Source organism: Drosophila arizonae, unplaced genomic scaffold (genome assembly GCF_054131065.1).
Source record: "Drosophila arizonae isolate 15081-1271.41 unplaced genomic scaffold, UAZ_ARI_1.0 ARI_Backbone_173, whole genome shotgun sequence".
Classification (NCBI taxonomy): domain Eukaryota; kingdom Metazoa; phylum Arthropoda; class Insecta; order Diptera; family Drosophilidae; genus Drosophila; species Drosophila arizonae.
Genome location: NW_028315232.1, coordinates 38,142 through 53,163, shown reverse-complemented (window position 1 = coordinate 53,163; position 15,022 = coordinate 38,142). Strand labels below are relative to the sequence as shown.

Genomic DNA, 15,022 nt, shown 5'->3' with positions numbered 1-15,022 from the left:
CTTTAGTCGACTCAGGATCCGAAGCAACTTCCATTTCTGAGCGACTATTCCGCAAAATCAAGTTTCCCTTCAAATCCGTGCAGACTCAAGTTTCCTGCTTGAATCAAGCAGTTACAGCTTATGCACAAAAGCTAAGCAGCTTTGACATTGGTTATCCTTTGAAACCGAAACTACGAATCGAAGCTTCTGCTCTCGTCCTTCCAAAACTTGCCGGTAAACTGCCTTCATCTCCAATTCCACAACTCTTATTGAACCTACTTCCGAATATTCAGCTACCTGATCCCGAGTTCTCCAAGAGTTCAGAAATTGATGTCCTTATAGGTGCGGATATCCTTCCGACTATTATTCAGGGAGGTTTCAATCCATCTGTGGATCTCTTCTAGGACTAGAGACTGTTTTCGGTTGAGTACTGACTGGCCCACTTTCACGAACTTCACCGGAAATGGTATCTTCCTTCACAACTCAAATCTCCGTTCCGGGTGAGACGAAACTTGAGATTCCGACAACCTTGTCATCTCCTGTAGCTACAAAAGTGAGGGTCGGTTTCAACGAGAGCCTGAATGATATTCTTCATTCAAACTAACCTCTATGTTATGTTCTAACGAGCAAGCAATTCAACCTCCAACTCATTCGTTATTCCAGATAAAGACGCCATCATTAGAAAGCGGCAAGCCATGCGGTACCAATTCCTTCCAGTGCCGCGTGTGCCCAGGAGCCCACGGTCTCCGAAACTGCCAGCGTTTTCTGGGCCTTTCAGAGGAGAAACGGATGCGTGCGGTACTTATACATAAGTACTGCACGAACTGTTTGGATCACCACACGCTCCTGCATCTCCAGGGATCAGAACGTCACTCCGCCTCGACTCCTAAAAAGGCGGTCACAGCTCCGCTGACAGCCTTGATCCGCACACCAAGAGGTCTCCAGGGGGAGTATGTTAATGCCAGATGCCATTAACAAGAATTGCTCCTCCCGCACCTAACAATGTTGTGTTATTAACAGCACTCTTTTAATAACATAACCCAGTTCTCCTACTGGTTATGTACTTAGCGCTGTACCACTAACCAGAGTGGTTAGTAGCTGTACTTAGCGCCCGCTGAGTACTTCGTCTCCCCTGCACTGGTCTCTTGCCTCTCCTGGTATTGAGACTTGTGTTTCGTGTATATCTTTACTAATACTATACGAGCAACACAGCTTTAATCTAAGAACTAAAGACGTGGAAATTACAAGCCGGTCTTTGTACTTATCGGCGACGCCACCACTCCAACAGTTATCGAGATCGACGCGTTCAAACATACATACAGAAGAACGGACAGACGGACAGAGCTAAATCGACTCAGCTCGTCGCCCTGATCAAGAATATATATACTTTATGGGGTCAGCCACGCCTCTTTCTACCTGTTATATACATTTAACAAAACCATTATAATCTGATTTCCCCATTGAAAATGGGTTCATGGTATAATAATAAGAACTCACTGTACAGTAAGTTTACTGCACACCAAAACAGTGTACAGGGAAAGCACTGTACAATATTTTTTACTTTATTCACTTAGTACGCACACACACGCATACATACACACACACACACACACACATACACAAACACGTACACACATACACACACAAACACATACCCACACAAGCAGCCACGCATAAACACGCATGGGCTGCAGTGTGCGCTTACTATAATAACTTAATTGTTTAATAACTTTTTTGTGGGCATGCGATCTTCATGAAACTAACCTTATCGAAAATCAGTTATAAAATTATATCTCCTACATCTTTGGAGCTACAGTCTCCAAATTTTGAATGTATTGGGTAGTCTAAAAAGTTTTTCGTATTTTGCCAATAGATGTCGTTGGCGTCGTATATCTCCATTGCCACCAATCACATTATGTACACATGGTAGTGTTCGATTGGTAGGACTTTAAGCTTCGATTGAGTGAAAATAAGGAAGAAATTCGCTATATTTTGAAATTTTTGTATAAAAAAGGGAAGAATGCCACGCAAGCCACTAATGAAATTTGTGATGTTTACGGTGACGATGCTCTATCAGTTCGTGTAGCACAACAATGGTTCGCTCGCTTCCGTTCTGGAAATTTCGATGTGAAAGATGCACCTCGCTCTGGTCGACCAATCTTTGACAAAGTCGATAAAATTATGGAAAGGATTGACCAGGACCGTCACATAAGCAGCCATGACATCGCAAATAAACTAAACATTCGTCATCAAACGGTTCTGAACCATTTAGAAAAGGCTGGATACAAAAAGAAGCTAGAGGTATGGATACCACATGAATTGTCTGTGAATAATTTATTGAACAGAATTAACATTTGCGATTCTTTGCTGAAACGAAATGAAATCCAATCATTTCTGAAGAGAATGGTAACAGGAGACGAAAAATGGATCAAATACGACAATAATGTGCGAAAAAGATCATGGTGCAAGAGTGGTGAAGCTCAACAAATGGTCGCAAAGTCAGGATTGACGGCTCGGAAGGTAATGCAGTGTGTTTGGTGGGATTGGAATAATCCAATATGAGCGGCTTCAGCCTGGCCAAACGATTGATTCGACACTTTACTGTGAACATCTGATGAGATTGAAGCAAGCAATCGAAAAAAAACGGCCAGAACTGATCAACAGAAAGGGCATCGTATTCCATCAGGACAACGCCAGACCACACACATCTTTGATGACCCGGCAAACACTGAGAGAGCTTGGCTGGGAAGTTTTAATGCATCCACCATATAGCCCTGACCTTGCACCTTCGGACAACCATTTATTTCGGTCAATGTAGAACTCCATTAATGGAGTAAAGTTGGCTTCAAGGAAGCCTGTGAAAATTACTTGGAGCAGTTTTTCAAAGAGAAACCACGAAAGTTTTACACGAATGGAATTATGTCTCTAGTAGAAAAATGCCAAAAGGTGGTTGACCAAAATGGTGCATATTTGATTAATAAAGTTTATTATAAATATTAAAAAATATGATTTGAAGTTTCATTATGTAGCAGGCTACTAGCCTATGTATACTGTAGCTGGTTACTAGCCTATATTATATTAGATTTAAGCACTGACCAAAGAACACATAGACTAGACATGTAGAGCAACGTTTTTCCACGCCGCAAAATCTGTGTGGCAGGTCCCGGCCAACTTCGTATTCGCTCGGCTTGGTATTGGCTGGCTCGGGTAATGAAAGATAGCACGACGAAATCAGTGCGCTCTAAGCACGCAAACGAAATGGTCATGCATGCGCTTTGCGTTTTTTGTCTTACTCTCCCTCTCTCTCTCTAACTCTCTCTCTCTCTCTCTCTGTGGGCTCTCAAATCATAAAGCTCAGCAGCGCACAAAAATTGAAATTTCTTCACGACGGTCCCAGCTCTTTCCTTTTGAGTAAAGAGTATACCGAAATCTTAAAATCGTTTGCGACATTTATGCAAACAAAATGGTAGCGTTTCGATATATATTTATGGGAAGGGTATGAATGCGTTGAGGCGCATAAAGAATATGATCTCGCGACGGGCATGCACACACACACTTGTAGTCCCTTGCCACATGTATGAGCATTTGTGACCTGCGTGCGTTACTCTTGCTGCTTGTAGCAATTTTAAAGCCCAGCATTTGCATTTGGTCGGTCTTACGGACTGTCATAACCACTTTACACAGATGTACTATGTGTGAACATACATATGTATGTACATAAGTACATTTATATATTATTATTGCTAATCATGTTTATAAATGTGTTTATATCCGTAAACAATTATATATAATTCAAATTATTTTTTACACATTTTCAAACGAAAAAAATGATCGTAAAACACTATTAACTTTATTAAATGCTTTGCAATATATGAAATACACATGTCATATTATACTCAAGCTTTACTCATTATTGTCAAAAATTTCTAATTAAGTTATAATGGCCCATTTGATAGTCACCCTACGATTCAAATCATACAAAATTTACAAACTACTAAATCCAGAGACAATTAGCTTGCCATCCCATACAAGCATACACATACACAAATGTATGTATGCATGTGCTCACTTCACAAGGCAGACCAACGGCAAATTTTGGGCTTTACAATTTGCACAGCCTGTTCTGCACAGAAAGAATACATTTTCGCGACGAGCATGCACACACACATTTACATCCTTGCTACGTGTATGTGCTTTTGTGTGCGTGCGTCGCGAAACTCAATTCTTTCTCAGTATTTTCGTCTATCATCAGTTACTGTCCCGTTTTACATGCATGTATGAGCCCTTATGTGTTAGTATGGGAAACTATTCTTGCTGCCTGTGGAATATTGTAAGTATGTGTGTTCATAATACGTGAACATTGGCTTGTGCTTGCCACGGGCTTTTAATTGTGCGAGCGATTTCGAATTAAATCTGCAGAAGGGAGTGTTAAACGACCTTTTTTATTACTTTGTGTGCTTTTTATTGCTAAGAATCGTGCCAAAATTATTAAAGTTTTTTTTAAAACTATGGCTGAGACAAGTGTTATAAAAAAATCAACTGATGGTGTCAAAAAATGTTCACGAAGAAATGGCGGGAAATGCATAATTGAAACGTGTGGTGCGAGTTATAGGCAAAGTTCCATGCATTTTCCGGTTAGATTATTTGCGTTTCCGTCTAAAGAATTTCAGTTAAACAAGTGGATTAAAGCATGTAATTTACCAAATAATTTCGACCCAAAAAGGTCTAGAATATGTAACAGGCATTTTGAACGGAAATATATTGGTAAACGTTTTTTACGAGTTAATGCAGTTCCAACTTTAAATTTGGGCAATTCAAATTTGCTCTCAAATAATAATGCTGACGTAAGTGATGACATTTATTCAATAGACTTTCAGGAAGAAAATATTATTCCTTATAGCTATACAAAGAAAAGTTTAGACAAAGTAGTGGATGGCTTTGTGAAGCCATCTGACACAGAACAGCAGCATCCGATCAGCAACATTCCAAATCCAAGTGACGAGGAAGATAATTTGGAGAATTTTTTGAGCTTTGACGATAGCTTAAAAAATCAATTGTGGCAAGATTTAAGTGCCGGTAGGTCTTCTTTTTGCTCAAATTGTTTGAAAAGAGAGCAAAATGAGCTATATTATAGGAACAAATACTATGATATGGGAGTAGACCTCAAAAAATCTCAGCAAGAATTCCTTAAATTAAAGAAGAAATATTTAGCTTTAAAAAATGCCTCTAGACACAGAAACATTTATTATAGAATTAGAAAGGTAAAAAAGCATGTTAATGTCTTCACGACAATTAACAATTTACCTCATGTTTCTGAAAATTCAAAAGTATTATGTAGAATGCTTTTGAAAAATAATCATGTCTATAATAGTGCTGAAAGGGCAATTGCCCAAAATATTAATTTTTATTCAGCTAGGACATATGATTATCTTAGGGATGTTCTTAATTTAAGACTCCCATGTAAGAAATCTTTAAATCGATGGGCGATTTTGAAAAATTTAGTTCCTGGATTTAATCCAGACTTATTAGAAAATCTGCAGGGCATTGTTGAGAAAATGAGCGCCAAAGAAAAATATGCCGTATTAGTTTGCGATGAGCTGAAAGTAAAAAGAGGGCTTCAGTACAATTCATCTCTTGACGAGATACAGGGATTTGAGGACGATGCTGTTAAAAGGAGTAAGTTTTTAGGACAGCAAGTCTGTGTTTTTCTTGTTAGGGGTCTTTTTGATAATTGGAAGTATGTTTTAAGCTATACGGTTTCAGCCCGTGGCATAAATCATACTGACCTGAAAAATAAAATAGAAGAAAATATTGGACTATCGCAAGCATTGGGGCTTAATGTCAAAGCCGTTGTTTGCGATCAGGGGTCCAATAATAGAGCTGTTTTCAATAGATGGGGTATTAATTTCAATAATTCTACATTTGAAGTCAATGGCGAAGAAATTTTTGCAATATTTGATGCACCGCATCTAATAAAATCTCTTCGAAATATTCTTTTAAAGAATAATATTTTTAACACCTGATGGCACAGTTTCATGGGGAATAATTAGAAAATTATATGAAACTGAAACCAAAAATTTAACTCGTTTATGTCCGAAATTAACCTTAAAGCATGTCAGTCCGAATTGTTTTGAAAAAATGAAGGTTAAATTTGCCACACAAATCTTTAGCCACAGTGTAGCTTCTGCGATACGCACTGTTATACAATAGATTCAGGTGGGTTTGCTGATTGCAAAGACAGTGCAGTTGCAACGGCAATATTTATTGAAAAAATTAATAACCTCTTTGATTGCTTAAATAGTCATGTGCTATTTGATAGCAATCCTTATAGATGTGCTCTTAGGGAGAAAAATAATATTCACGAATACCTTCTGGAAATGCGTGATTATTTCCAAAATCTGCATTATCCACACAAAGTGTATTGCATTGATGGGATGATAATTACAATCTCATCGGTAATTGCTTTGGCAGAAAATATTTGGAGTGACAACAATGATCTTTTCTTTATTGCCACATCCAAATTGAACCAAGACCCATTAGAAAATTTATTTTATTTAATTAGAAGTCGGGGAGCGACAAATACCAATCCCACCATTTTTGAATTTAATTCTATAATATCAAGAATGTTATCTATGAAAATATTAACATCAGCATCTGTGTCTGGAAATTGCATTCCAGATGAAGATCTCATGTTGGCCAATATCATAGAAGATAGTGGGTCTCAACTATCTGTATTTCATGACCAATGTAATTCACGTCATACTGCTACAGATATTGAACCTGATGCTGATTTAGAAATAGAATTGTCATTAGATGCCACGATTGCTAATATACAAAATGCTTTTAATGAAAATGCATTGCGATATTTGCTGGCTATCTTCTACACAAGCTGTTGCAAAGAACAGATTGTGAAGTATGTACAAATCTTTTAAAGTCATCAGATGAAATGCAGTGTTCTTCTGAGTATTTAATACTCAATAAAAATTATCATTATATAAATAAATATCTTAAGTTGAAAGCCCCTTCTGACCTTTTCTATAATATGATAAAACTGCATTTCGAAACGTTTAAGACCATTTTTGAAAAGAAACCATATATGCCACGTATCAAAGAGAAAATTGTTCTGTACTGCATGCACGCTACAGCAAAATCGTCTTTAGATACTGAATGGTTTTCTCCCACCCACCCTTGTTTTGAGCATAGGAAATTTATTCTTAATCAGTTTGTCTTAATTCTTATTAGGAAGAATTGTAAATGGCAAACTGAGAAAATTGTTGGTAAAACCAGCATAAGTAAAAGGAAATTAAAAATAATACACCAATAGGGAACTTTATATTAATTTTGGCACAATTCTTAACAGTAGAAAACAGTGAGGTTTTAATGAAAGGTCGTTAACACTCCCTCTGCAGATTTAATCCAAAATCGTTTGCACAATTAAAAGCCCTTGGCAGGCACAAACCTTATTATATGTATGTAAGAAAGTACGTATATATATGTATATATATACATATGTATGTATGCATGTACATACATATATACGTACTTACAATATTTCATAGGAATATTTCAAGCAGCATAGCGATTCTCACATACATATGTACATACATATGTAATTAGTTATGTATACATGTAAGTAAACACATATTCATTAAGCACAGAACATTCGTATATTCTTCATACAAATAATAACAATAATCTTAAAATCTTACATTGTCTTTCAACAGTCTGGTATACATATGTACTCTTCAAGAAGAAGTGCAATGAAGGGAAATGGACTGGCTTGAGCGGACAAACATATGTACATATGTATAAATTTACAAATTATATTATTCCCATGTTATTGAATTATCTTTGTTTTTATTATTGATTTGTTTATTGTTTATTTATTGTTAATACATATACATATATTGAATTTTATGTTGTATATTTATTAAATTAATCAAATAATATTAAACAAATTCCTATTTAAAACAATTGTTTTTATGAATTGATGACTTCGGTAGGCAAGCACACGATCATTGATACAAATTAAAAGGTACTTAAATAGAAACGCGATTCTGCAATGCGAACCCTAAATTGGTCAACCAATTCTAAGTTGAGGTAGGCACACGCCAATGTTCATGTCCCCTGCATACACATATGCACATACACACACGTACATGTAAAAGCCCACAGGCATACAAATGCTTCTACAAGTGCTATTCCATAATTGTGAGCATCGCGTCCCATGTGAACACACACACAATCAAATGATACATGTACAAGACCGACCAAATGCAAACGCTGGGCTTTAAAATTGCTACAAGCAGCAAGAGTAACGCACGCAGGTCACAAATGCTCATACATGTGGCAAGGGACTACAAGTGTGTGTGTGCATGCCCGTCGCGAGATCATATTCTTTATGCGCCTCAACGCATTCATACCCTTCCCATAAATATATATCGAAACGCTACCATTTTGTTTGCATAAATGTCGCAAACGATTTTAAGATTTCGGTATACTCTTTACTCAAAAGGAAAGAGCTGGGACCGTCGTGAAGAAATTTCAATTTTTGTGCGCTGCTGAGCTTCATGATTTGGGAGCCCACAGAGAGAGAGAGAGAGAGAGAGTTAGAGAGAGAGAGGGAGAGTAAGACAAAAAACGCAAAGCGCATGCATGACCATTTCGTTTGCGTGCTTAGAGCGCACTGATTTCGTCGTGCTATCTTTCATTACCCGAGCCAGCCAATACCAAGCCGAGCGAATACGAAGTTGGCCGGGACCTGCCACACAGATTTTGCGGCGTGGAAAAACGTTGCTCTACATGTCTAGTCTATGTGTTCTTTGGTCAGTGATTATGGTTAACCATCGATAGATACACATCTATCGATAGTTAACCATATCGGTGGCTGAGGAGGCTGTCGATATGCAACATGCCATTTTGAGTAATAGAAAGAGGAGGATCGATACATTTTAAGCTTGAATGTGAACAATAGCAGACGTGTGTATATCAAGAAATTAAGAAATAAAGAAATTAAATAAAAGGCCTACTACAACCTCAGAAGTGGGATAAAGTACACTAATTTTTCAAATTAAATAAAATGAATTTAAGCATAGACGAAGTATCTGTGGTGCAGTTAAAGAATTGGCTAGCTGCATTGGGCTTGTCGACTCAAGGGTGCAAGACTGAACTTGTCGCTCGCCTCAATGGCGTGCCCGCAAATTTGCGCGGCAGCGCCCCCGAATTGGAACAGGGAGAGGAGGAGTCAGATCAAACTGGAGTATCGCAGACAGTGCAAATGCAACAGGAGGAAATAGACAGGAATGAAAATATTTTGCGAGAGCTAAGTGAGCAGATCGACGCAGCAAAGAAGCAGCTAAAAAATTTTCACACACGACAATTGGACAGAGACGGCAATAGCAAGCGTGCCGAAATTAGCGCAAATGGCGTCGGTGCAGAAGTTGAATACGAAGAACGCGCGACTGACGCGCGCCAAAAGGGCGCCGGTGAAAATTGTGTAATAAATACAACGCACAATGATGAAGTGATGTCAATGATGTTTAAATTAGCTAAAGAAATTATGGTGGAATTCACTGGGGAGGAGTCTATTAGCAACTGGATAGCGCAATTGAATAATGTATCTCAATTATATCAACTAACGGACATGCAAAAAAAGTTGCTATGCATGGCCAAATTAAAAGGGAAAGCCATGCAATGGATACATGAGGATTCATCGAGGATTGTGCAGCCGTTGGGCACACTATTGGATGGATTGGCAGCAGCATTCGGAAGCAAGATATCCAAGGCCGAAATGCGTCGCAAGTTTGGGGCACGTATATGGAGTGTCGATGAGAAGTTTACTCAGTATTATGAAGAGAAAATACGTTTAGCAAGGGAAATTCGTTTAGATGTAGACGAGCTACTGGATGGTCTCATTGAAGGAATCCCAAATGCAGTTTTACGCGCGCAGGCCAGGATACAGTGCTTTGAAGACCCCAGCAAATTGGTAAGGGCTTTTGCAGAGGTGCGTTTGCCACTGCAACGATCTACTGGAGGAAAAGGGACAACAGCAGTGGGACCAGGGCTCGATAATGCAATGAAGAGGATGCGTTGCTTCAATTGCAATTATAAGGGGCATTAGGCAAGAGATTGTCAGAAGCCCAAGAGGGAGAAGGGTACGTGCTACCACTGCGGCGCTAAGGATCATATGGTGGCACAATGCACGAAGAGGAAGGATGATATTGGAAACAATTTCGTAAGGTTAATCAGTATACATTTTAAGTCCAAAGATAAAGCCTCAATTATTGCAGAATGCCTCATAGATTCAGGAAGTCCTATTTCGTTTATTAAAAAATCGTGTGTCCCAGCTGGAATAAAACTTAAAGCACACGCAGAAAATTACTTTGGGCTAAATGAAAGCCAGTTAAATGTGATTGGAAAAACATTTGTTCATATTTTCAAGAAGTTAGAGAAAATAAATTTTTGGTTAATAGTTGTGCCTGATGAATCTATGAGGTCTGAAGTAATTTTGGGGAGAGATTTCATGGAAGCTTGCAATTTATATGTTGATCCAATCGCCTTGAGAATGATTTCAGTGGAAAGAGCAGCCGGCACGTTAGATAAACCGTTAGAAAATACATTGTTAGGAAACACATCATTAGATAAATCGTTAGAAAATACATTGTTAGGAAACACATCATTAGATAAATCGTTAGAAAATACATTGTTAGGAAACACATCATTAGATAAATCGTTAGAAAATACATTCTTAGGAAACACATCGTTAGATAAATCGTTAGAAAATACATTGTTAGGAAACACATCGTTAGATAAATCGTTAGAAAATACATTGTTAGGAAACACATCGTTAGATAAATCGTTAGAAAATACATTGTTAGGAAACACATCATTAGATAAATCGTTAGAAAATACATTCTTAGGAAACACATCATTAAATAAATCGTTAGAAAATACATTGTTAGGAAATACATTAGTAAATAAAGTGTTAGAAAATGAAGAATTAGGAAAGAAGTTAGTAAGTAAATTGTTAGAAAATGAAGAATTAGGAGAGAAGTTAGTAAGTAAATTGTTAGAAAATGAAGAATTAGGAAGGAAGTTAGTAAATAAAGTGTTAGGAAACAAAGACTTAGAAGAGAAATTGTTAGACAAATGGTCAAATAATAAAGAATTAGAAGAAAAATTATTAGACAAAGAAGAGAACGATAGGTCAAAAGAGTGTTTAGAAAAGTCAATGGAAATGAATAGCAAAAGCGTTTTTGACGATAATTTTGAAAACAGCATGCTTCAAATTAATGTGGTAGAAGGAGACAATGAAAAAGAGATATATATTATCGGTGAAAACATTAGTTATGATGTACGGAAAAAACTAATTAGATTGCTGAAAGTGGAATATGTAGATGCTGAAAGGCCAGTGAAACCTAAAAAGAAATGCGAAATGAATATAAGAATTGAGAAAGCAAAACCGTTTAGCTGTTCACCAAGAAGGTTATCATACACTGAAAAGGAAAAATTACAGATAATGTTAGACGAATACCTTAGAAATGGCATCATACAACCTAGTTGCTCAGAGTATGCTTCACCAATAGTATTAGTAAAGAAAAAAACAGGAGATTTAAGAATGTGCGTTGATTTTAGAAAACTCAACAAGATCATGATCAAAGACAATTATCCTTTGCCGTTGATTGATGATTTGTTAGACAGACTAGTGGGGAAGTCTATTTTCACGAAGCTTGACCTTAAGAATGGATATTTTCATGTTTTTGTAGAGAAAGAGTCCGTAAAATACACATCGTTTGTTACGCCTGTTAGGACAGTTTGAGTTCTTGAGAATGCCTATGGGATTAAAAACAGCTCCGCAAATTTTTCAGAGGTTCGTTAATGATATATTTGCAGATTTAATAAAGGAAAGCAAGGTAATTGTATATATGGATGATATAATGATTGCCAGCAAAGATGTGTCCGAGCATCTTAAGATACTAGAAGAGGTTTTAAAACGATTAGTAGAGAACAAATTAGAGTTGAGGCTGGATAAATGCGAATTTTTGCAGAACAAGGTTAAATATTTAGGATTTGTAATATCAGAAGATGGCATTAAAGCAGATGATAAGGGATTAGAAGCGGTAAAGAATTTCCCAATACCTAATAAAGTTCAGGCGGTGCAAAGTTTTCTCGGGTTGTGCTCATATTTTAGAAGATTATATAAAAGACTTTTCAACTCTGGCAAAACCGTTGTATGACTTATTGCGGAAAGATAGAAAATTTCAATTTGAAGAAAAGGAACTAAATTGTTTTTTATTCTTGAAGGAGAAATTGTTAGAGGCACCAGTATTAGCGTTGTATAATCATAAAGATGACGTAGAATTGCATTGTGATGCCAGTGCAATGGGATTTGGAGCAGTGCTTTTACAAAAGAAAGAAGACGGAAAACTGCATCCTGTATTTTATTTTTCAAAGCGAACGACAGAAACGGAAGCAAAATATCATAGTTTCGAGCTGGAAACATTAGCCATTATTAATGCACTTAGGAGATTTAGAATATATTTGCAAGGCAGAAAATTTAAAATAGTAACGGATTGTAATTCTTTAACTTTAACTTTGAATAAAATAGATCTTAACCCTAGAATTGCAAGATGGGCATTGGAAATGCAAGAATTTGATTATGAATTAGTGCACAGGGCTGGAAGTCAAATGCAGCATGTAGATGCATTAAGTAGATATAATAATACAATTATGGTAACAGAAGCAAATAGTTTTGAGACTAATTTAATTATTTGCCAGACAAAAGATGCAAAGTTACAAGAAATTAGAAAATTGTTAGAGAAACAAGAGCATAAATTATTTGAAATGAGAAATGGTGTTATATTTAGGAAGACAAATGATGATAGACTATTATTTTATGTACCAGAAAAGATGGAAGAACATGTATTGTACAAATATCACAATGAATTAGGGCACGTTGGAAGGGACAAGATGCTTAATGCAATAAGTAAATCATATTGGTTTCCCAATATGAAAAAGAAAATTTTAGAACATATTGAAAATTGTTTGCAATGCATAGCATTCTCGCCTAGAACGGGCAAAGCAGAAGGGTTGCTGCATAGCATTCCAAAGGGGAATAAACCGTTCCAAATAATTCATATTGACCATTATGGACCAGTGGATAACGGCAGATCAAAGAAATACATTTTTGCAGTAGTAGATGGGTTTACAAAGTTTGTCAGATTATTCACTACTAAAACAACAAGCACTAAGGAAGTTGTAAAGGCATTGAGAGAATATTTTAGAACATACAGTAAGCCAGAATGTATTATATCAGATAGAGGAAGTTGTTTTACGTCAACGGAGTTTGACCAATTTTAGAAGAAGCAAAGGTAAAGCATATTAGGATTGCAACGGGATCGCCACAAGCGAATGGTCAGGTGGAGCGAATAAACAGAAGTTTAGGTCCGATGATAGCTAAACTAATAGAAGGTGATAATGGACAGCATTGGGATTCAATAATTGAGAGGGTGGAATATGTTTTGAATAACACTCAACATTGTAGCACCAAGCAATTGCCAAGTGTAATGTTATTCGGAATAGCGCAAAAAGGGGAAATTAGTGATAGTTTAGGAGAGCAATTAGAGAAAATAATAGGATTAGATATATGCAGTTCACAGAATTTAGAAGATATTAGAGAACAAGCACAACATTATCAATCTGCATCACAAACACGGAATGAAGAGAACTTTAATAATGCTAGAAAATCTGCAAAAGTATACAAGCCAGGAGATTATGTAATGGTTAAGAATTTTGACAGCACGGTGGGAATATCAAGGAAATTAATACCTAAATCCAAAGGACCATATGTCATAGATAAAGTACTGAAGAACGATAGGTATTTGATAAAAGACGTTGACGGTTTCCAATTATCCAGGAATCCTTATCAAGGCGTTTGGAGTGCAAGCAATATAAGACATTGGATAAAAGCATAAGAGAGATAATAACTTATACTGTAAATATTAATTTCATAACTAGTGTGCAACATTTAATTAATAATTTAATTTTTATAACATGTAAATAGAATATCTGTAAGAATTTTTTTTTGTATCAAACATGTAAACACAATATTATTTTTAGGAAGTTAAGTATCAAATATTATATAAAATTAACAGAGATAGAGGGCTATCTCAGAGTCAGGATGGCCGAATTGTAGCAGGCTACTAGCCTATGTATACTGTAGCTGGTTACTAGTCTATATTATATTAGATTTAAGTTAACAGCATTATGGTTAACCATCGATAGATACACATCTATCGATAGTTAACCATATCGGTGGCTGAGGAGGCTGTCGATATGCAACATGCCATTTTGAGTAATAGAAAGAGGAGGATCGATACATTTTAAGCTTGAATGTGAACAATAGCAGACGTGTGTATATCAAGAAATTAAGAAATAAAGAAATTAAATAAAAGGCCTACTACAATTACAAATATGAAAAGACTTTTTAGACTACCCAATATATTTTTATGCATTTTATACAATTTCAGTTTTTTTTTTTAAATTTACCCGCCTTCTCCATATTCACCCCCTCTCCATCACCTTTGTAAAAGGTGTATTTCAAATACTTGAGAAATGTGCTTTGGCATATTATATTATATTATTGTTATAATTACGATCTGAAAGTTTCATAAAGATCGTATGTCCACAAAAAAAGTTGCTTGTGTGTTTATGCATGTGTGTGCGTATTTGTTTTTTATTTTATATTTTTTATATTCGTTTATTGACAATCTTTATAATACAAATTGCAAGTTGCGTGGTGGCTAGGATAGTGCGCTATGCTTGCGGGACGGCCGTAAAGCATTGCTTCGCAAGCACTGTGCGCTACCTTAGCCTAGGACAGCTCGTCCTCTCATCCGCTCGACTCTGCGGAGCTCCATCATCACTGTGGCCGCGAAGGTCCTTGTTAGTTCCCAAGCTTCCTCCGATTCCAACATGGCGTTGACTATGTTGTCCGCTCTGATGGAGCGTCCCACTGCCTCTTCCAGACGACGCCTCTCCTCCA

General features: G+C 36.7%; 1 protein-coding gene and 1 long non-coding RNA gene across 2 annotated transcripts; both read left to right on the top strand.

Moving 5' to 3' along the window:
• Positions 1–6,876: 6,876 nt before the first annotated feature.
• LOC149267721 (uncharacterized) lies at positions 6,877–7,891 on the top strand. The gene is made up of 2 exons (XR_016271508.1): positions 6,877–7,608; positions 7,704–7,891. It is a non-coding gene; the product is annotated as an uncharacterized LOC149267721 (long non-coding RNA).
• Positions 7,892–8,816: 925 nt separating this feature from the next.
• On the top strand, positions 8,817–14,431 carry LOC149267720 (uncharacterized). Its single transcript, XM_089476209.1, is given in 1 exon segment — positions 8,817–14,431. A coding segment is annotated over 1 exon segment (2,739 nt). The 5' UTR covers positions 8,817–9,058; the 3' UTR covers positions 11,798–14,431.
• The last annotated feature ends 591 nt before the right edge of the window (positions 14,432–15,022 follow it).